General features: G+C 36.2%; 1 protein-coding gene and 1 pseudogene across 2 annotated transcripts in view; one reads left to right on the top strand and one right to left on the bottom strand.

Annotated features, from left to right (window-relative positions):
• The window catches only part of Trappc11 (trafficking protein particle complex subunit 11), a 46,284-nt gene that overhangs the window by 8,303 nt on the left and 14,867 nt on the right, over positions 1-23,114 (top strand). For both annotated transcript variants that reach the window (XM_090354146.1, XM_090354147.1), the window contains 19 exons: positions 149-263; positions 1,996-2,095; positions 3,680-3,753; positions 5,443-5,539; positions 7,582-7,715; positions 8,179-8,326; positions 10,799-10,892; positions 12,036-12,115; positions 12,212-12,290; positions 12,372-12,426; positions 13,603-13,748; positions 14,161-14,222; positions 14,481-14,613; positions 15,462-15,592; positions 19,427-19,582; positions 20,852-21,039; positions 21,138-21,286; positions 22,154-22,275; positions 22,788-22,907. In XM_090354146.1, the coding sequence (XP_090210272.1) occupies positions 149-263; positions 1,996-2,095; positions 3,680-3,753; positions 5,443-5,539; positions 7,582-7,715; positions 8,179-8,326; positions 10,799-10,892; positions 12,036-12,115; positions 12,212-12,290; positions 12,372-12,426; positions 13,603-13,748; positions 14,161-14,222; positions 14,481-14,613; positions 15,462-15,592; positions 19,427-19,582; positions 20,852-21,039; positions 21,138-21,286; positions 22,154-22,275; positions 22,788-22,907 (2,183 nt within the window). The remainder of the gene's footprint in view (positions 1-148; positions 264-1,995; positions 2,096-3,679; positions 3,754-5,442; positions 5,540-7,581; positions 7,716-8,178; positions 8,327-10,798; positions 10,893-12,035; positions 12,116-12,211; positions 12,291-12,371; positions 12,427-13,602; positions 13,749-14,160; positions 14,223-14,480; positions 14,614-15,461; positions 15,593-19,426; positions 19,583-20,851; positions 21,040-21,137; positions 21,287-22,153; positions 22,276-22,787; positions 22,908-23,114) is intronic.
• On the bottom strand, positions 4,720-4,818 carry LOC150049277 (U6 spliceosomal RNA; annotated as a pseudogene).

Below are 23,114 nucleotides of genomic sequence, written 5' to 3'. Positions count from 1 at the left end.
ACAAAAATCATGTTTCTATTTCCTATAATTCATTTTTTCTTTTAATTTGATAAATTACATTTTAAATGTTTAGAGGAGTTTTGCCTTTAAGCTATATTAATATGGAACAATATATGTTTTGCTTCTTTGTGTTTCTGGGACTTAACAGGAGAAGATGTGATTGCTTCAGAAAGAGCAGCAGCTCTGTGCAATGTGTGTGAACTCTCAGGAAAGTCTTTGTTCGTATTGCCCCACACTGACCACCTTGTGGGGTATATTATTAGGTAAGCAAAGGTTGTCTAATGTCCTTACATTGTTCTTTAGGAATAAAAAGGAGTCACATTCATAAGAAAAAAGTTCAGTTGGTACATAGGATAAAGAGTAATATACAACGCATTAAATCTCCTGTTGTCCGAGGCAAGTATGTTCAGTAATTTCTTAAGTTTACGTGTGGAAATCCTTTGGTTAGAGAGATTTGCTAACATTCTTAGAAGGGAAAGGTAGAAGTCTTTTAAACTTAATGAGTTAAGCATTTTTCTTTTATAAAAGTGCTCCATATTTTTGGATTTTTCCACTTGACAAGTTTTCTTGGTGGTCATTGTCATGCTAACCAGGAAATAATTAAAAACAAACAAGCCACACATCTTTATCTTTCAAAACAACAGTGAGAGTTCAGTGAAAAAGCTATCATTTGAAGGAAAGACTCTTCGAGGAAAGTTGTAGAGAGACCCTGTTGAAAATCAGGCTGCTTGAACACATCTTTTATCATTGTGCATTTTTTTCCCCCTGAGGTTTAATGTGTGCTTCATATTTGCTATCATCATCATTTGTGCTCCTGAAAATAATGGAAGTAGTGTTCTAACTAGTTTGAAATTATTTCAGGTCAGTCATTCCATATGTCAGTGCCTTACTTACAAAACTTTCTACTTAAAAGGCAGATGGGCACGGTGGCTCATGCCTGTAATCCTAGCCACTCAGGAGGCTGAGATCTGAGGATCACAGATCAAAACCAGCCCAGACACTAAAGACCCTAAAGATCATGAGACCCTTACCTCCAATTTACAACTAGAAAACCAGAAGTGGTCCTGTCTCTCAAGTGGTAGGGTGGGAGCCTTGAGCTGAAGAGCTCAGAGACAGTGCCCAGGCCCAGAGTCCAAGCCCCACTGACAAACAAAACTTAAAAGACAAGGTTATATTAATAATATTATAAGATTCCAATTTAGGATATAATTTTAATTGTTTTCAAATGATAATTTTGAGACTAGGAAGTCTGATAACTTACTCAAATTTCAAATATAAGTTAATAAAGTGAATCTGATTTAAATAGTATAAATGTTATTTTCACTTCATCTTTAGTTATCATCTTTGGTTCTTTGTCCTATTATTTATCCTTTTAAATCTAAATATTAAAATAACAAAATCTAGTAAAAATCTTACATAAATACTGATTTTTTCAAATGTTCTTTAAAGTTATAAAATAGTAGAGGTAGAAATAATCATAAAGAATACCTAGTTAGAACAGATTATTATTACTATTAAAAAATTTTTTTGTTGTTGGTCTTAGGGCTTGAATTCTGGCCTGGGCACTGTTCCTGAGCTTTTCAGCTCAAGGCTAGTGCTCTACCACTTTGAGCCACAGCACGCTTCTGGTTTTCTGGTGGATAATTGGAGATAAGAGTCTCAGACTTTTGTGCTCAGGGTGGCTTGGCTTTGAACTGTGATCTTCAGATCTCAGCCTCCTGAGTAGGATTACAGGCATGAGCTACTGGTGTCAGAACAGATTATCATTATTATTTTTTAAATCAATTCTGTCATGTAAATAATTTTAAATGGCTTTTTGGGAGACTTTATTTCTAGGCTTTTTGTTTAGAAGTCCAGGTTATACTTGGTTTACTTTTTATGTTAAGCATGATATATAACAGACATTATCTCTGTCAGAATTTTACTTTCAGGTCTCACAAATACAATTCTTGGAAAGAATGCTTTAAATAGCTTTAATATTTGATTTTTTGACAGGTTAGAGAATGCCTTTTATGAACATGCACAGACTTATTACTACACAGAGATCAGAAGGGTGAAATCTCATAAGGAATTTCTCAATAAGACAACACACCAGGTACATTTTCTAAAATAAGAGCAGATTATGTTTGAGGTGATTATGCCTTTAGTACTTGGATATTTTAAATGATGTCAGTATTTCAAAGTTTTTGAAAACTTGAAACTGATGCTAATGGCTCACTTTTATGAGTCTTTAATTGTAGCCACTCAGGATCCTGAAATCTGAGGATTGCAGTTTGAAGCCAACCTGGGCATAAGCATCAGTGAAATTCTTACCTCCAGTTAACCACCAAATAGCCCGAAATGAAGTTGTGGCTCAAGGGGTAGAGCCTTGACCAAAAATGCTCAGAGATAGCACTTAGGCATTGAGTTCTCACACACACACAAGCTTGTTTTTATAATCTTTGCTTTTTTTTTTTTTTTTTTGCTAGTCCTGGGGCTTAAGCTCAGGGCCTGAGCACTGTCCTTGGACTTTCTCAAGGCTAGAGCTCTACCACTTGAGCCACAGCACCACTTCAGGCTTTCTTTTTTCTATGTTTGTGGTACCGAGGAATCGAACCCAGCTCTTCATTCATGCTAGGCAAGCACTCTACCACTAGGCCAAACTCCTGGCCCTAGTCTTTGCTTTTTAATTTTTATTTTTAATTGTATTTTATCAGAAAAATGTATAGAGGGGTTATAGTTAAATTCTTCAGGTAATGGGTACATTACCTATTGATACCCTTCTTTTTGTGTTTTTGTCCCCCTTTCCCTCCCCCACCCTCTCCTAATCATGTTTTCCCCCTTCCCTTCCCTATTTCAAATAAATAAGTGTATATACAGTATACCAGGTAACAAAGTCAGATACAGTAACCACATGAGATTAACAATAGTGGGGGGAAAAAAGAAATAACTTCACATGGTACATTAAGAACAACAATCACAAAGATAAACCTCTTGTTTCTATATCTTAGTCTTTGCTTTTTTTACTTGAAGAATTTATTAACATTGATTTTTTTTTTAATTCTTTTTTTTTTTTTTGCCAGTCCTGGGCTTGAGCTCAGGGCCTGAGCTCTATCCTTGGACTTTCTCAAGGCTAGAGCTCTACCACTTGAGCCTCAGCACCACTTCCAGCTTTTTTCTATGTATGTGGTACTGAGGAATCGAACCTGGGTCTTCGTGCATGCTTGCCAAGCACTCTACCACTAGACCAAACTCCAGGCCCCTTAACATTGATTTTTACATCATATTTCAAATGATGTATTTAACAAACAAGTATTCAAGACGGGAATCTCTATATATAGTCACATAATTAAAATTAGCCTGAGGGTTTGTATGTCTTATACACATATTAATCTATGTAATAAAACATTGTCTATAGAGTCATTAGTCTTTGCTTTTTTAAAAAAACCTTTTGCCCTTGAAAAAATTTTGTTAAAAAAAGCTTAAAATTTGGGGGCCGGGACAGTGCTCAAGCTCTGAGCCCAAGCCCAGGACTGGCAAAAAAAAAAAAAAGTTTAAAATTTTATAGTCATTAACTATATACTTGTTTGTTGAAATAATTGTTAAATTTAAATTTTGAATATTTTTCTTTATACTTTAAGCATTATAGTGTATAATATATATTTTCTGTCTGATGATTCTTTTCAATCCTTTTTTTCAGCTTTTATTTGTTAGACATCAGTTCAAAATAGCATTCTTCAGTGAGTTGAAACAAGATACACAAAATGCTCTCAAGTAAGTTCATAAGTTTCCAATCTAAATTTTTCTTTATGTAGTAATGACATGTTAATGGCAATTTCTAACTCTTACATAACCTTTACTATTAAAATATTTATGTTGATTAGATTCCCGTATATAATATTTAGTTTGTCTAAAGTGAATAGGATACAGCCTTTTTGGATTTAGAAAAAAATTCCAATCTTAGCTACTCCAGAGACTGAGATCTAAAGATCACGGTTCAAAGTCAGCCCAGTCACCAAAAAGCCAGAAGTGGAGCTGTGGTTTAAGTGGTGGAGCTCTAGTATTGAACAAAAAAGCTCAGGGACAACACCTAGACCCTGAATTCAAAACCAGCACCAAAGCAAATAAACAAAATGTCATTTTATTGGTAGATGTAAATTCTATAAAACTTTTTAATTAGATATTATGGTGTACGGAAAGATACTATTTTCCCAAACTTCCTAGTTGTTATTTGTATATTCCAGTAAACTTCTTCTGTTCAGACTGATGATCCTCTGAAGTGTAATAATAAACATTGAGTATTATCTAAATTACACTATGGATTTTATTGTTGTTGTTGTTTGTGGGTCATGGGACTTGAACTCCACCAGGGAACTGTCCCTGAGCTCTTCAGCTCAAGGCTACCACCCTACCCCTTGGCCCGGGCGTTGTCCCTAAGCTCTTCAGCTTGAGGCTACCCTCCTACCCTTGAGCCAAGCCCCACTTCCCATTTTCTGGAGGTTAGTTGGAGCTGAGTTGCAGGTCCTTTTGTGTCCCTGCTGGTTTTGAATCTCAGTCCTCAGATCTCCACCTCCTGAGTAGCTAGGGTTAGAGGTATGAGCCACTCCGCCCCGCTATACTATGCATTTTGGGTGAAAGAGTCCTGCAGATTAAACTTGGAGTTGTTAGACAAGCACTCTACCTCTTTGCCTTTTTTGCTTAATTTGTTTTTCAGATAGGGTCTTTTTTTGTTGTTCAGGGAAAAATATGGAACATGAATTTGAATGTCTTCTCTGCCTAGGGGCCATGCTAATCTTTGTATTGTTTCAATTTTAGTATATATGCTGCAGAAGGTAGCACAGGGTCTTCATTTTATACAGGCCAGCCTAAACCTGTTATGATGATGGGTACATTCTTCCCAATTAGTTTATAATGTCTGCCTGTGCATAATGTCTTTGCATCTGCGGGCTCTGCTGAGAGCCTTGAAGATTATTTGCAATGTGTTGGCAGTGGTTAAACATTTTATATCTTTGTTTTTACTAATAACAATATAATAAAACACAGTCTCTCTGTTTTATCTCTGTGTTTATCTGTTGTTTAAAGAATGACAGTACATATAGCAATTAAAAACCGACTTCATTCTACAATTCACCTTTTTGAATACTGTATTTCTGAGAAACTCATATAGTACTTTAAAAGTTTTAAAGGATGCTCATTTTCCAATGAAATTCTGTCCAATTCACCTTAAATTAAACTCATTTTCCATGGGTTATTGACAGATGTTAATGACAGAACAATTGTATGAGGTGGTCTTCTATATAGTAGTTAACTATTTTTCAGGATAGTGGCAGTGGTTGAATGTGCTGTTTACTGAACTATTGAGTGCTAAGAAATATTGAATAGTTTCATTTATAATTTGTTCTTATGAAATTTTTCTTAAAATTCATTTTTATCATAATTAACTACTTCCTCGTTTTTTGTTAGGAATTATAGGACTGCCTATAATCTTGTACATGAATTGAGAGCCCATGAAACTAATATAATGGAAATTAAGACTATGGCAGGATTTATAAACTACAAGGTAATAGTTTTGCGTTCAAATAAAGAAGATGTCTTAATATTGTTACATTTTTAAAATAGGAAAATCAAAATTTCTTGCTCTGAAGGTTGTATTTGGTTAATTACATTTTCCATTTTTAATTTATTTTTGCCAGTCCTGGGCTTGAACTCAGGTCCTGGGCACTGTCCCTAAGCTTCCTTGCTTAAGGCTAACGCTCTACCACTTAAGCTACAGCACCAGTTCCAACTTTTTCTGTTTATGTGGTACTGAAGAATTGAACACAGGACTTCATGCATGCTGGGCAAGCACTCTACCATTAAGCCACATTTCTAGCCAGTTTTTACATTTTATATATCTTTTTACAGGGCTCAGATTTTTAGCAGGCTAATGGCCTAATTTATTGGGAGCTAAAATTTTTTCTTACAGTGTTTGTTTTTGAAAGGAGCAGGAAGTAGTGTGAAGAAAGATGCTTGTATTTGAAAAACAAGATGGGTGGGGAAGGGAAAGTGGGAGAAAAAACATGGGAAGGAGTAACAATGTTCAAGAAGCAATGTACCCACTGTCTGATGAATGTAACTGCAGCCCCTCTGCAACACCCCAACAATAAAATAAAATTTAAAAAAATGACATACCAAAAAGAAAGAGCAAGATGTCTATATTTAAAATGTTTTTCTCAAAATAACAAAAACAAAAATGAGAGGAGAGTTTAGTTTAGTGGTAGAGTGCTTGCCTAGCATGCATGAAGACCTGGGTTCGATTCCTTGGTAATACATACATAGAAAAAAGCCGAAAGTGGTCCTGAGGTTCAAGTGTTAGAGCTCTAGCCTTGAGAAAGTGCTCAAGGATAGTGCTCAAGCCCTGAGCTCAAGCCCAGGACTGGCAAAAAATAAAAAATAAAGTAAAATAAAATGTTTGAATATACAACATATAAGAACCATGAATGCTTTTCCATTCATAACTTAAAAAAAAAGGTGCTTCTGTTTTTTGTTGTTGTTTGTTTGAGACTATGTGTCATTATGTTCTCCAGGCTAGTCTTGAAATTGCAGGCTTAAAACATCATCCTCTTTTTTTCATGCCCCTGACTTCTGAGGATTGGACTGTCACTATTCCTGGCTCTAATCACTTAGAGGAAATTTTCATAACTAGTGATTAAGTGTTTTCAGATAGTGTGCTTTAGAAATAGGTTCTTCTCCTTCCCTTGGCAGGCAGATGAAAGCTGTTAAGATTTTTCTATGCCCATCTTCTAAAGTATATGATACTGGGTTGGTGACATGTGGATGAATTCTATAATTCATTGTTGGTATAAATAGCATAGTTTCTAGAGGGACTATTTTTGCAATGACTGTAAGATTTAAAGTGAATGTTCCCTTTCATCTAGCAGTTCTGTTTCAGGAGGTTTGACATAAACCAGTGCTTGTAAACTACATCTATACATACTTCTTATGATCATTAAAGATTGGAAACAAGCCAACATTAATTGATTGGTTATATAAATTTAAGAGCTGGAAAACTTTGTGTAACTGGTAAGGTTGTGATAACTCTGTAGGTATTGATATCTAAGGCATAGTTAGGTGAGTAAGGCACAACCCAGCATATATTTGATCTGATGTTGTTTGTACACTAGTTTATGTGCATAAATACAAACAAGTACATACACACTCATCTGTTAGAATGTATCTGGTATATACCACAAATAGTTTGTCTCTGGAAAGGGAAAAAGGATGGCTGGAGAACAGGGATTCTGTCATATCCCAAAAATAAAATTGAAAATTATATTAAACATATAGAAGTAAATTCAAGTTTTCTTTTGTTATTCCATTTATCCCTAATATGTAGAAGCTTCATTGTTTTGAAGTAACATCCCAAACAAAAAGGTTTTGAAAATTTCTTTTGTGATGTGGAAGTATTTATCATTTGATTGTATTACAGAAAGTCTTTCTAATATACTGAAAGGCAATATTTCCTTGTTTACTTGTTGGAACTACTTTATAAGTTACTAAAGCATATTTTTAGGTTAATATGGCTTCTGACTTTTATCCTTCTTGTTGGTTTTTCATTTGCAGATCTGCAGGCTATGTTTTCAACACAACACCCCACTGGATGCAATTGCTCAATTTCGAAAACACATAGACTTGTGTAAGAAAAAGATTGGAAGTGCAGAGTTGTCTTTTGAGCATGCTGCATGGATGTCTAAGCAGTATGTTTTTAAATTTTTTTTTTGTATATTTTTAAAAATAAGGGATTTAAAAGACATTAGCATGAACTTTGGTTCTAACTGGTATGTTTCTATTAAGTAGGTTTTTTTAAATAATATAGCATAAACAGATTTCCAGGAAGAATCATATTAATTAGTTTCTTAATGCAAATCAGTTAATTGAAAGTACCATATTTTTTTATTTACCATATACTTGTTGAGTCTCCACTCACTGCTCTTCATTGAGCAAAACAAATTTATTATTGGCAGGAGCTAACTACTGAGACTGATGTTTAAAAACTGCTAAAGCAAAATGGTTTCCAGATATCTGGATGTATCTGAATGACAAGAACATGTTGAGATTCTAATTTGATTGTATTTAGACGCATTAACACAGAAGAGATGGCTTAAAAACCATTTAACCTTTCAGTTAATGTATACTACTTCTTTTTTTTTTCCTTTTAAGATTTCAAGCCTTTGGAGATTTATTTGATGAAGCTATTAAGTTAGGGTTAACAGCTATTCAAACTCAGAATCCTGGTTTCTATTATCAGCAGGCAGCATATTATGCCCAGGAACGGAAACAGTATGCAAACACCCTCTGTAATCATGAGGTAAGGTCCAAGTCCTATACTAGTTAGTGTTTAGGAAATGTACTAATCCTCTCTTGAGAGAAGCTACACTGACTGGAATGGATTGTTTTTTTTTTTCTTTTTCTTTTTTTTTGCCAGTCCTGGGCTTGGGCTCAGGGCCTGAGCACTGTTCTTGGGCTTTCGCAAGGCTAGCGCTCTACCGCTTGAGCCTCAGCACCACTTGCCAGCTTTTTTCTATGTATGTGGTACCCAGGAATTGAACCAGGGTCTTCGTGCATGCTAGGCAAACTCCGGGTCCTGGATTATTTTTTTCAAGTCTTTGAATATAGTTTTTTTTTTTCCATTAATTTAGAAATTATGACTACTTTTAATTTTAGCTGAAGGTACTATATTTTTATCTGAATTGAGCTGGTTTTTCTGTTTATGTGATTTATAACTACTACTTTAACATATATTTAAACTTTGAAGTATTGTCATTGGAAACAATGTTTTAGAAGATTCATATAAATATGTGAAATTAGGCATTGACAGATAATATTGACTAGAGTGAAAAATCTTTCCAGAAAATTAATTCAAGGAGCTTTAGAACCAAGCCTTTCTCTTTGTACCAGTCCTGGAGCTTGAACTCAAGGCCTGAGCACTGTCCCTGAGTTTTTGTTTGTTTGTTTTTTGCTTTAAAGTAACTCTACTACTTTGAGGCACAGCTCTACTTCTAGCTTTTTGGTGTTTAATTGGAGCTGAGTTTCATGGATTTTTTCATGCCTGACTGGCTTTGAATAGTGATCTTTATAGATTTCAACCTCTTAAGTAGCTAAAATTACAGATATGAGCCACCAGCACCCAGCAAAACTAAGTATATTCTTTGATTCAGGTTTCATTTGCAGAAATACTAAGGTACATAATAGTTCCTACGAGGTAAGCACTAAGATTTATGAAGTCCTCATAGATTTATTTTAACAAAATGTAAATAAGATGAACTACAGAAAATTTATTAAAATATAAGTGACAGGCAGTCATGAAAAATAATATTTAGAACAGTATTTAGTGATATGAAATGTACACATCCTTAACTAGGAAAATAGTTGAGAAATTCTTCTCTTTTTTTTTTTTGGCCAGTCCTGGGGCTTGAACTCTGGGCTTGAGCCCTGATCTTAGGCTTTCTCAAGGCTAGCGCTTTATCCCTTAGGCCACAGCATCACTTCCAGCCTTTTTTATGTATGTGATACCAAAGAATTGAATTCTGGTCTTCGTGCATGCTGGGCAAGTGCTCTACCACTAGGCCAAACTCCGAGCCCTTGAGAAATTATTCTAATTAGTAATAACAGCTAAATTTTTCACAATGATATGTAAGAATAATGGATATATACTTTCTTATTACTCACTAGTATAGTTGTTATTCATTTAAATTTCTTTTTTGTTTTCCTTGTACTGAGACTTGAATTTAGATCTTGAGCTCTTGCTTGGCTTTCTTGCTCACAGCAGAGATTTTACCACTTGAACCATAATTTCAGCTTTAAATTTTCTTTTTTCCCTTTTGGAAATTGTATACATCTCTCAATAATATCCATGTAGTTTGGTTCCAGAGGAAAGAAGTTATAAATAAATGAAGCAATGTAAATCTGCCACTTCTAGTACCAGAAATAACCCCTTCTACTTAATTAGCCCTAATACCAACACAAATATGGAGGTAGCAATGAAGAAAAGTAGTTTCTTTTTAAAAGTCTTAGTAACATTGTTTTTGTTTTTACAGAGCACATTTATATATCTGGATTCAATACTAATCATAATTTTTTTTTGGGGGGGGGGATCAGTCCTGAGGCTTGAACTCAGGGCCTGTGCACTGTCCTTGGGCTTTCACAAGGTCTAGTGCTCTACCACTTTAGCACTTTTAGCGTTTTCTGTGTATGTGCTAACAAGGAATTGAACCCTAGTCTTCATGCATGCTAAGCAAGCACTCTTACCACTAGGCCAAACTCCCAACCCTCAAACATAATTTATAATACATTTTTACTATCTCTAGCAATGATAAATATAAAGAAGTTATGAAGTTGATTCTCAGATTTAGATGACTCCTTCAGTTTTTGTAACCTTTTCCAAATTAAATTAAATATTTAATTTGTTAAAATTTAATACATGTAGCCAGGCGCGCAGGTGGCACACACCTGTAATCCTAACTACTCTGGAGGCTGAGATCTGAAGATCTCATGAAAGTTCATGAGACTCTTTATCTCAACCACCAGAAAAACAGTAGTGGCACTGTGGCTCAAGGGCTCAGGGCAGTAGCTTTGAGCTGAAGAGCTCAGGAACAGCACCCAGGCCTGGAGTTCAAATCCTACCACTGATAGAAAAAAGTAATAATTAAGTTAAAATATTTACAACTGTGATAAATTTAAATGTATTAGATATATTTATGAAAACTTTATTCAGGATTGAGCAAGAGTTGTTTACTGATGGGTTACATAAACTTATTTAGGTTTCTGTTTTACTTTACAGGCTTCTGTAATATATCCTAGTCCTGATCCCTTAGAAACACAAACAGGCATTCTTGACTTTTATGGACAAAGGTCATGGCGACAAGGAATACTAAGTAAGTACCTTCTTTCGTTCATCCTCCAAAAGGCAAAAAGTGATTGTAATTTCTTTCTTTCTTTTCTTTCTTTTCTTTTCTTTTCTTTTCTTTCTTTCTTTCTTTCTTTCTTTCTTTCTTTCTTTCTTTCTTTCTTTCTTTCTTTCTTTCTTTCGGTCATGGGACTTGAATTCTGGGTCTGGGCGTCCACCCTGAGTTCTTCAGCTCAAGGCTACCGCCCTACCTCTTGAGCCACAGCACTCTTCTGGCTTTCTTTCTGGTGATTAATTGGAGATAAGAGTCTCATGAGCTTTGTAGTACTTGGGCTGGCTTTGAACCATTATCCTCTGATCTCAGTCTCCTGAATAGGATTACAGGCTTGAGCCACTGCACCCAGTCTATAATTTCTTAGGTCTGGTGAAATCATGGAAAAAATATGTTGTAGTAAACGTATTTGGTTTTTAAACTTCGAAAATATTCATTTTTGTTTGGTTTTTTGAAGGGTTTATGATCTTATAAGCCATTAATAACTGTATAATTACAGGTATTGATGTGATTATCATATTGGACAGGGCTGAGAGTGTAGCACAAGTGGTAGAATACCTTCCTAGCAAGGTTGAAGCCAAGTTCACCAAAAAAATAACAAAAATTCTATTGTCTTAAGTGACACATAAGCCATTATTGACTAATTAAGCATTTTAATTCAGTTAAACTTACTGGGATTTTTTTTTTATATTTTTTTTGTATCGTCTTACAAACTTAGTTGTATCATTTTCTCCTCTATACATCAACTTGAGAAACATTTATGGCATCTGAATTTTAAATGGGAAGAAGGCAAGGGGTATTTCTCTGCTGCCTAGCATACACAAGAAATTATGTACCTGACTTTCCAAAGAATGTCCTTTTACAGGGCATGGTATCTATAGCATTCTTCACATGGTTGATTTCAGTAGATAAAAGAACACTGGGCTAGGAATGTTCTCTTCAGAACAGAGAAGTTTCCATGTCAATAAAACTGTCTCTTAGAACTTTTAAGACTGTAGAATGTTTAAGAAAATACATTATATTAAAGTGGAAGACTCTGGGAATGTACAAATACAATGTCCATGTGAAGATTTACGTTAAATGAGCTACCTGAAATGGGTTGTGTTATATCTTACACAGGTTTTGATCTTTCTGATCCTGAAAAAGAAAAGGCAGGAATTCTTGCCATTCAGTTGAAGGAGAAAAATGTTGTTCATTCTGTAAGTTACCCCCTCATATAAGCTATTTCTGAAAATATTCAAGAAAAAGATGAAATTATTTTAATTTAAATATTTTACACTTTATCTTTTTAACAGGAGGTAATAATAACTCTTCTGAGCAATGCTGTTGCACAGTTCAAAAAGTATAAGTGTCCGAGAATGAAAAGTCATCTAAGTATGTACCTTTAACATAGTATAATTTCATGCAACTTCGAATAATTTTGAATTATGTACATAAATCTTTTTTCTTTTATAGTGGTTCAAATGGGAGAGGAATATTATTATGCAAAGGATTATACCAAAGCTTTGAAGTAAGTTCTATATACTATTTTTATAAGTATTGAATCAAAATTCTTATAGTGAAATTAGAATAGATACTAAAGCATATTTATTTCTATTCCATTTCAGTGACAATTTTTTTTTTTCCTGGTAGCAGGGTTGCCAGTCCTGAGGCTTGAACTCAGAGCCTGGGCACTGTCCTTGGGCTTTTTCAAGGCTAGCACTCTACCACTTGTGCCACAGCACCACTTCCAGCCCTTTCTGGAAACCCAGGGTTTCATGCATGCTAGGCAAGCATTTTATCACTAAGCCATATTCCCAGCCCACTCTGTGACAATTTTTTCAAGTGCTGGTAAAATTTCTTCAAAGTTTTAGAAAACCTCAGGTTATCTAATGTAAATAATCCTGTGAACTATATTTAAATATTTTTCTTATATAAAATGTGCTTGATAGTGTTTTCAAAACTTTTTTTTTTTTTTTTTGCCAGTCCTGAGGCTTGAACTCAGGCCTGGGCACTGTCCTTGGATGCTTTTTTGCTCAAGGCTAGGACCTTATCACTTGAGCCACAGTGCCACTTCTGGCTTTTTCTGTGTATGTTGTGCCCAGCAATCAAACTCAGGGCTTCAAGCATGCTAGGTAAGCACCCTACCACTAGACTACACTCACAGCCCTCCAAAAAGTTTTGTTGGTTGTTTTTTTTGTTTTTTTTTTTTGTGGGTCATGGGGCTTGAATTCTGGGCTCTTCAGCTCTACCCCTGGGCCTGGGTGTTATCCCTGAGCTCTTCAGCTCAAGGCTATTGACCCCCTCTTGAACCACAGTCCCATTTCCTGTTTTCTAGTGGTTAATTGGAGATAAGATTCTGAATTCTTTAGAGCTCCTGCTGGCTTTGAACCATGATCCTCAGATCTTAGCCTCCTAAGTAGCTAGGATGACAGTTATGATCCTCTGTGCCCAGCTTTTTTTTTTCCCCCCATTCCTGGGACTTGAACTTAGGGTCTGAGCACTGTCCTTGGACACTTTGATGAAGGCTAATGCTCTACCACTTCTGGCTTTTTCTATGTATTTGATACTGAGGAATTGAACCCAGGTCTTCATGCCTGAGAGACAAGCACTTTTACCTCTAGGCCAAACTCCTGGTCCCCCACAAAACTCTTGATATGCCCTTTGTGAAGCTCTTTCAGTATGTGCTATGTTTGTTGCCTTTCAGGTTGCTAGATTATGTGATGTGTGATTACCGCAGTGAAGGATGGTGGACTCTGCTCACCTCTATACTGACAACAGCACTGAAGTGCTCCTACCTCATGGCCCAGCTGAAAGACTATATTACCTATTCCCTAGAACTCCTTGGCCGAGGTAACTCATGTTCTGTCCACAAAATTCCATTCAACATAATTGTTTAACATCTTTAACCTTTTTGAAGTGAGAAGACTCAATCAATCTCTCATACTTAATAGTACTTTTTTTTTTTTTTTTTCCCTAGTCCTGGTGCTTAAACTCAGGGACTGGGCACTGTCCTTGAGCTTTCTCAAGGCTAGTGCAGTACCACTTCTGGTCTTTTCTGTATATGTGGTACTGAGGACTTGAACCCAGGGCTTTGTGCATGCCAGGCAAGCACTCTAGCACCAGGCCACACTCTTGGCCCTTAGCAGTACTTTTGTTGTGTTCAAATCATTGTTGTACTTAGGCGTATTTACTCTCAAATGTTTAGAAATAGAGTAATGGACTTGTCTGTCTTATAGTTGTCATTTGTTTCTTTTCCACTTAGCTTCAACTCTTAAAGATGATCAGAAATCTCGGATAGAAAAGAACCTAATAAATGTTTTAATGGTAGGTTGTATTCTTTATATAAAATATGGTATAGGAGGGTTGGGGGTGGGGGGTGTGTGTGGCTTAAATCATGCAAGTGCATGTCCATGAGTTCAAATCCAGTATTGTCAAAAACCAAACCAACAGCAGCAACAAAAGTATTACAGGAATATCTGTATAAAAATTACCTGTCTTTCCATCTACCTACCCACCTATCTACAGTACACCTCTCTATACTTCGTTTTTCAACTAGTTGAGCAATTGTTTGGCTTGTTGCAGAATGAAAGTCCTGATCCTGAGCCTGACTGTGATATCCTAGCTGTGAAGACTGCTCAGAAGCTGTGGGCAGACCGGGTTTCTCTGGCTGGCAGCAATGTTTTTACAATAGGTGTACAGGATTTTGTGCCATTTGGTAGGTAGATAGTAATTATTTTAAAGAAAGCACCCTTTCTATAAAATGAAGATGCAAAAGGAGGAATACAAAAGTCAAAAAGAATTTTGGTACATTTTATGGATAAATTATACATTTCTTTTTTCTTAATGTCTTCCAGAAATAATCAGGTATTCAATATTTGATATATGTCTAAAAGCATACCTGTTAACTTATAGCAGGTGTTATTTGAAGCACACTTGACAAGATAGTTATTTAAAAGATTTATGCTTGAATGTCTGGTGGAAGATTCAGAATCAAAATGGTTATCTTGTGATTATTTAGGGAAATTATATTGCTAAGACAAGATGGTTTTAAGCTACTTATATCCTTGTATCTTATTTATATTATTTAATATATCTTATTAATTATTCTTATATCTTTGTTCATCTTAAAAATGTATGTTTCACCCGGCAAGGTGGCTCACACCTGTAATCCTAGCTACTTGGGAGGTTGAGATCTGAGGAACTCTGTTCAAAGCCAGCCCAGGAACTAAAGTTTGTGAGACTCATATCTCCAATTAAACCACCAGAAAATCAGAAGTGGTACTGTGGCTTAAGGGGTAGGGCGGTAGCTCAGGGACTATGCCCAGGCCCAGGGGTAGGGCAATAGCCTTGAGCTGAAGGGCTCAGAGGTCAAACCCCACAATGAACAACAACAACAAAAAAAAAAATGTGTCTCTAACTGCCTAAAAGTGCTTAAGTCCACAAAGATACCTTCAGAAAGAATGAAGATGTATCATTTGTGACAAGTTAGTGTGGCTCTCAGGATGTGTAGGGCTCGTGCATATCTGGTATTATATAACCCAGCTCTTTTTGTTTGATTTCTAGTACAATGTAAAGCCAAGTTTCATGCTCCAAGTTTCCATGTTGATGTTCCTGTTCAATTTGATGTTTATCTAAAGGCTGACTGCCCTCACCCTATTAGGTTTTCCAAGCTCTGTGTCAGCTTTAATAATCAGGTAATGGTATTTACTGTGTTTATTAGTATGCATATATTGTGATTTGCTTTATGCTACATAAGGCGAACTTGGTGAATTTTAGGCATGAATGGTTTCATAGTAACACATGAACTTTAAAAAAATAAAAATTTATAAACTTCTGGCAATTCAAGTTTTGACTTTTGCTACTCTATCTTTATTTTATGCTTCTGAAATCTAGGAACTACATGTTCTTATATTTTTGGGAGTGTAATTTGTTTCCTTTTTTTTACCCCCCCTGGGTCATGGGACTTGAGCTCCTCAGCTCAAGACTACCGCCCTACCCTTGAGCCAAGCCCCACTTCCTTTTTGTTTTCTAGAGGTTAATTGGAGATTAGAGTCTCAGGTCCTTTTGTGCACAGGTGGGCTGGCTTGCTTTGAATCTGTGATCCTCAGATCTCAGCCTCCTGCTTAGCTGGGATTACAGGCGTGAGACACTGCTCCCAAATAAACAATAGATGGTTTTCAGTCTGTTTTTTTTTTCTTTTGCCAGTCTTGGAGCTTGAACTTAGGGCCTGGGCTTTGTCCCTGGGCTCAAGACTAGCACTCTACCACTTGATCCACAGCACCACTTCTGGCTTTTTCTGTGTATGTGGTACCGAGGGATCAAACTGGTATTTTCGTGAATGCTAGGCAAGCACTTACTACTAGGTCACAATCTTGGCCCTTAATTTCTAATATGATAGAGAATGCATAGAATTTAATTTTCAAAATCATTTTGTCTTTTTATTTTTACTTATTTAAAAATTTTTATTTTTTTACTTTTGCCAGTCCTGGGGCTTGAACTCAGGGCCTGGGCACTGTCCCTAAGCTGCTTTTGCTAAAGGCTGACACTCTACTACTTGAGCCACAGTGCTGCTTCCGGCTTTTTCTTTTTATGTGAAACTGAGTTGTTGAACCTAGGGCTTCATGCATGCTAGGCAAGCACTCTACCACTAAGCCACATTTCCAGCTTTCTTAAAAAATTTTAACATGATTTTTTTTGTTGTTGTTCTTTTGTTTTGTTTTTGATGATACTGAGGTTTGAACCAAGACTTCATGCTTGTAATGCAGGTGCTATGTCACTTGAACCACTGCACTGGTTCTATGGGGTTTTTTTTGTTGTTGTTTATTTGTTTGTTTTTGGTTTTTTTTGGTTGGTTGTGGGGCTTGAACTCTGGGCCTGGGCACTGTCCCTAAGCTCTTCAACTCAAGGCTGCTCCCCTGCCTCTTGAGCCTGGTTTTCTAGTGGTTAATTGGAGATAGGAGTCTCATGGTCTTTAGTGCCCCAGGCTGGCTTTGAACCTCGATCCTCAGATCTCAGCCTCTTGAGTAGCTAGGATTACAGGCATGAGCCATTGCAGCTGGCTGGTTCTATGTTTTTGAAGTACAAGTACTTGTTTACCATGTACCCAGTACTCGATTATATCCCATTTGTTTCATTACTATGTTCATTTATAAATATTATCTGACCACCCAGAAACTTTGAGCTTTTACTTAATAAGTACATATTAAGAATTACAATATTCTTAGCATTCTTAACTTGGAAGAGGTTGTGTATCAACCCCACTAAAATGTAAGCATTTGAGAGTAAAGGGTTAGGACCAACTTATAAATTGCCCTTGTAGGTAATATAGTCTGTGGTAGAAAAGAGAATGTTTCAAGAAAATGTAAATAAAGCCCAGGAAATTTGTCATGCTGTTTCCTCTGCTCAGGTTGGTTCGCTCTGCTCTCTTGACTAATCGATTCTTCTTAGTCTGTTATCCCAAGCATTGCTTCCTCAGGGCAATCTGTTTATCTAGATAGGTAAATAGGTAGGTAGGTAGGTAGGTAGGTAGGTAGGTAGGTAGGTAGGTAGGTAGATAGATATAAACTATATCTATCTATCTTGCTGTCTATATACAGACAGATATTATATATCTAGATATGGATATTATATATTTATGATACCTGTAGATATTATGTATCTATATATAGCTATCTAAATATAGAGAAAGTATATTTATTATATCTGTGGTTTCACCACTTGCATGTGGAAATTTTTTTATTAAAGAATTTATTAATATTTATTTTTACATCATATTTCAAATGACATATTTAACAAACATTCAAGTAGGGAATCTATATACAATCACTGGCACTTAGATTTTAGAACATAATTAAAATTAGGCTGAGGGTTTGTATGTCATATATACATATTAATCTATGTAATAAAACATTATGTCTATAGAGTCATAGATTTTTGTGTCTATGTAGTTGTGTTTATATTTCCAATACCATGTCCGTAGCATTGGGTACGCAAATATTGAGTCCTCACTCTTGTACTGTTTGGATCTAATGGCCCATGTGGCAATTTTTGATAAAAATTTTCCTATTAGAATCTTAAGTTCTACAAGGACAGTCTTTTTTTTTCTTCTAACCAGCTCCAACAAGAAATAGTCTCAGTTTTGTATTGCAGTATTAATACAGGCACTCTTACTTTTAGCAGCTTGCTAGTTGATTTCTTTCATTTTCTTTTTAATTCAAAGCAGCAGGCACCAGCGTTTCATGCTTATAATCCTAGCTACTTAGAATACTGAGGTCTGAGGATCATGGTTCAAAGCCAGCCTGGGCAGAAAATTTTGTAAGCCTCTTAGAAAAATCAGAAGTGGACCTTTAGCTTACTTGGTAGAGTCTAGCCTTGAGCGGTAAAAGCTCAGAGGCAGTGCCCTGAATTTAAGCCCCAGGACTGGCACCAAAAAAACCCAAAAACAAAACAAGAGGGATACTTTCATAATTTAAAACTAATAAAAGTACTTGAGTTGAATATAAAACAAATGAGTCATTTTCTGGGTGTATTGTATTTGAAATTCAGGATTCAAATAATCAAGAAAAAGTTGATATGCTAGTTTATCATTAGAAATAAAAATTAGAGGAAAGTGTCTAAAATTCAGACTAAGAATTTTCTGTGAAGTTAACTCATCTGCCAAATTGGAAAGTGCCTCTAGGGGAAGTTCAGAATTCTGGAACTTCTTGACTAGATGTGTATACTTATTCCATAGACCCATCAGTGAAAGACCGCTCCATTGATTCATATGTAAGGAGTGTATTCCAGGAAGGTAAATAAATATTCAAATTTGGAGATTGAAGTGATAGTGGACTTATTTTCTAGACAGTCATGAGTATAAGCCTGTAGTTAAGGAAATTATATGGGAGATTTTAACACAAAGGTGTAAAAAATGAAGAAATGGGTCAATTTGCAAATTAAAGAACAGTAGAACTAAACAAAACCAAGGACCAAAATTGTAGGACAAGATAAAGGGGAAAAGGGCTTTGAAGAAAAACCAGGAAGTACTAAGTAAGATGAAGATCAGGAGATAGTGTAATGTTTCAGAGGCCATAGAAAAAGAAAGCTCTGGGGGATGTGGGAGGGGGAGGGAAATGAGGACCATGAAATGAGAAAGGGTATCAAGGTAGGTGAAGTAATGTACCTTCTATCTGGTGAATATAATGTAACCCTTCTATTAATTACAATAAAAATATATGAAAAAAGTCAAAAAAAGAAAAAGAAAGCTCTTCTGGCAAAGGTGGTGGTAGATGGTAGCATCTAGTGCAGCAAAGAACAAATCTTTACAGAGGAATATCTAAATATAGAAGTCAGATTGTATTTAACAAACTATAATTCTTGTGGCAGCAATGAGTAGATAAATTCCTAAATTTGGCATCAATTTTTTTTTTATCCCATCATGATATTTCAGTGCTGGTATAGTTGAAATAAAATACACATGAAGTTGGCATTTAGTGTTAACAAAACAGCTGACATTTACAAACCACAACTCTTGCTCATGTCTTTTTCAGGAATATAACCAGTTCTGTGTCATAGAAGAAGCAACCAAAGCAAGTGAAGTTTTAGAAAATTTGACCCAAGGCAAGATGTGCTTAGTTCCTGGTAAAACAAGAAAATTGTTATTTAAATTTGTGGCAAAAACTGAAGATGTTGGAAAGAAAATTGAGGTTAGTTACAAAATTTGTTTAGAAATATTTAAAACTACATAAGCAACATATATATCATATATATATTTATGTCAAAAATTTAAGTAACTCATGAGGCTGGGAGTGTGACTTAGTGGTAGAGTGCTTGCCTAGCATGCACAAAGTTCTGGGTTTGATTCTTCGGTACCACATACACAGAAAAAAGCTGGACATGGTGCTGTGGCTCAAGTGATGAGTGCTGGTCTTGAGAAAGCTCAAGGACAGTGCCTAGGCTCTGAGTTCAAGCTGCAGGATTGACAAAAACAACAACAAAAACCCATAAAATTATATTCATTAAAAATGAGAGCAGTCTCATTTCTCATTTTTTAATGACTGAATAATTAGTCTTAAGTAGTTTTTGACTACTTAAGAAAACATAAGACTAAGTTCAATATTGAGTTTTTTGCTTATTCACTTTTTTTTTATTAGTCCTGGGGCTTAAACTCAGCCTGAGCACTGTCCTGGGGCTTTCTCAAGGCTAGAGCTCTACTACATGAGCCACAGTACCACTTCTGGCTTTTTCTATGTATGTGGTACCAACCATTCGAACCCTGGTCTTCACACATGCTAGACAAGCACTCTGCCACTAGGCCAACTCCCGGCCCCTGCTTACTTACTTTGTATAAATCCTTCATGACTTCATTAAATCCCTAATAATTTTATTTTCCACATGGTATCTAAGGAAATGACCCATTATGTTATAATTGATAGTTTTAGTTTGAATGTTTTCGTTAATGGATTTAGTTGAGAGAAACATTCAGCTAAACACTGGTAGCTCATACCTGTAATCCTAACTACTCGGGAGGCTAAGATCTGTTTGAAGTCACTCCAGGCAGAAAAGTCTGAAAGACTTTATCTTCTGTTAACCAACAAAATGCCAATCTGTAGATGAGATTCAGTGATAGAGCACTAGCTGTAAATGAAAAAGCTGAGCCAGAGTAGAATATTTATTTTAGCATCCACTTTTGGAGCATGTTATCTGAAGTACTGTACTACTTTTTATATCATAACTATACTAGCTTATCTCTTAGCTAGAAAGTAAGGTTATAGTAGTGTTTTAAAGTTATGGAAGTTGAAATTGAGAGTACAGTGAGTTGGGTTCCTAGTCAGATGAGGCTGTACAGGTGTTCTGGCCCTGTTACCCTGGTGCCTGGTGAGCTTTGTGTGCCTGCAGCTCTCAGTGTGATTTTGTTGTTGGAGTGATGGCAAGCAGGTATGAAATGGCATATTTCACCCACCTCCCTCTTTCAGATAACTTCTGTGGATCTGGTTCTGGGCAGTGATACTGGCAGGTGTGTGGTTTTGAGCTGGCAGGGTGGAGGAGGAGATGCTGCTTCCTCTCAGGAAGCCCTGCTGGCTGCCCGATCTTTCAAAAGAAGACCTAAGCTTCCAGACAATGAAGTTCACTGGGACAGCATCATAATCCAGGCAAGCACCATGTAAGTTTGCCCTGTGAAGCTGCTTGTTAAGCAGCATTCTCTTATTTCTTGTATTTTTTGTTTCAAATTGGTTGCTAAGCTACGTTTTTTTTTCATAGGATAATTTCCAGAGTCCCAAATATTTCTGTACATCTGCGACATGAACCTCCTGCCCTGATGAATGAAATGTACTGTTTGGTTGTGACTGTTCAGTCCCATGAAAAGACTCAAATCAAGGATGTGAAGCTCACTGCTGGTTTAAAGCCAGGTAAGCATGCATTTTTTGGTAAGTTCAGTCAGTGTTAGTCTAACAGAAAGTAAATGCCACTGTGTCAGAAATAGGATTCTTGTTTTAAAAAAATAGTAATATACTATATCTGGATGCCATGGCTTATACCTGTAATCCTAGCTATTTAGAAAGCTGAGATCTGAGAACTGATATCTTAAGTCAACCCAGGCTGACAATTCTGAGAGACTGTTACCTCTATCAAACAGAAAAAAGCCAGATATGGGGCTGGGAATGTGGCTTAGTGGTAGAGTGCTTACCCAACATGCATGAAGCCCTGGGTTTGATTACTTAGTACCACATAAATAGAAAAAACCAGAGGTGGCACTGTGGCTCAAGTGGTAGAGTGCTAGCCTTGAACAAAAGAAGCTTAGGGACAGTGCCTATGCCCTGAGTTCAGGCCCCAGCATTGGCAAAAAAAAAAATTTTAAGCCAGAAATTAAGGTATGGCTAAAGTGGTAGAACACCAGCCTTGAGTAAAAATGCCAAGGAAAGAACACAAGGCCCCAGGTTCAAGTATAGTATTGGCACTAAAATAAATGTTATGGTGCTTGTCATATAGTATAGATTGTTGTGATGTTTGAATTCTTTGTATCTTTTCTTACATTTTTTTTTTTTGCCAGTCGTGGGCTTGAGCTCAGGGCCTGAGCACTGTCCTTGGACTTTCTCAAGGCTAGAGGTCTACCACTTGAGCCTCAGCACCACTTCCGGTTTTTTTCTATGTATGTGGTACCGAGGAATCGAACCTGGGTCTTCATGCATGCTAGGCAAGCACTTTAACCACTAGGCCAAACTCCAGGCCCGAATTCTTTGTATCTTAAACATTATTGTATTAACTAACCCTCTCAGGACAGGATGCCAACTTAACCCAGAAAACTCACGTGACACTCCATGGAACAGAAGTATGCGATGAGTCCCACCCAGCTTTACTCACTGACATTCCTGTTGGAGACTTAGCTCCAGGGGAACAGGTAAACTTGATTGACATTCTAGTTTCATATATATAGTAAAGTTTAGACAGTTTCAGAGCCTGTCATCTACATTATTCTAGGACTAAAAGAGTTGAGTTAACTGATGAACACTTTTCACATATTTAAAAACGTAAAATAGCCTAGAAGAGTTTTGTGAGGTATTTTAGGACAAATAACTCTCATATGGAGAACTAGTTGCTGATAAAGTAACTGTCACCTGTAATTTAATGCAATAACCTTTCAGTCTACTTCTATTCCCAATCCTATTATGAAGAAATTGTTGCGAAGTTGAGGGTGATAATAGAAGGAGTTGGAGTGGTCAGAATCCTGTTCATGCTGGGTGGCAAGCTCAAATATACAGGTGCAGGCTTTCCTTAGCTACACTCATTATCCTGAAAAAATCCTATGGCAGTATTAGCAAATTTAGCCAAACATCTGCAATTTAGAAGCAGTAGCTCACAACATGTATCAGGAAGAATTCTTTACTAATAATTAAACTTCCTTTGTCATAGCTCGAGAAAACATTGTATGTTCGCTGTGGAACAGTGGGCTCAAGAATGTTTCTTGTGTATGTTTCTTACCTGATCAATACAACTGTTGAAGAAAAAGAAATTGTTTGCAAGTGTCATAAGGTATTTTTTTTTTCTGTAACTACTTAATGAAGTATCATCTATTGAATTTTTCTCATCTTGATCTTGGCAAGAGTATTTGTGTTAGCTCTTGTTAGGAATTGGCTTTCTCATCCCAGAAAAATAAGCAGCCCAGAAATTTGGGGATTTGTAGTGTCGTTATTGTACAAAAATCTGGACAATGTTTTTTTTTTTTTTTAATAAGCTATT

Source organism: Megascapheus bottae, chromosome 20, assembly GCF_031878675.1.
Source record: "Megascapheus bottae isolate mThoBot1 chromosome 20, mThoBot2.hap1, whole genome shotgun sequence".
Taxonomy (NCBI): Eukaryota; Metazoa; Chordata; class Mammalia; order Rodentia; family Geomyidae; genus Megascapheus; species Megascapheus bottae.
Note: the sequence above shows the minus strand (reverse complement) of the source record. Positions and strands in the feature narration are given on the sequence as shown.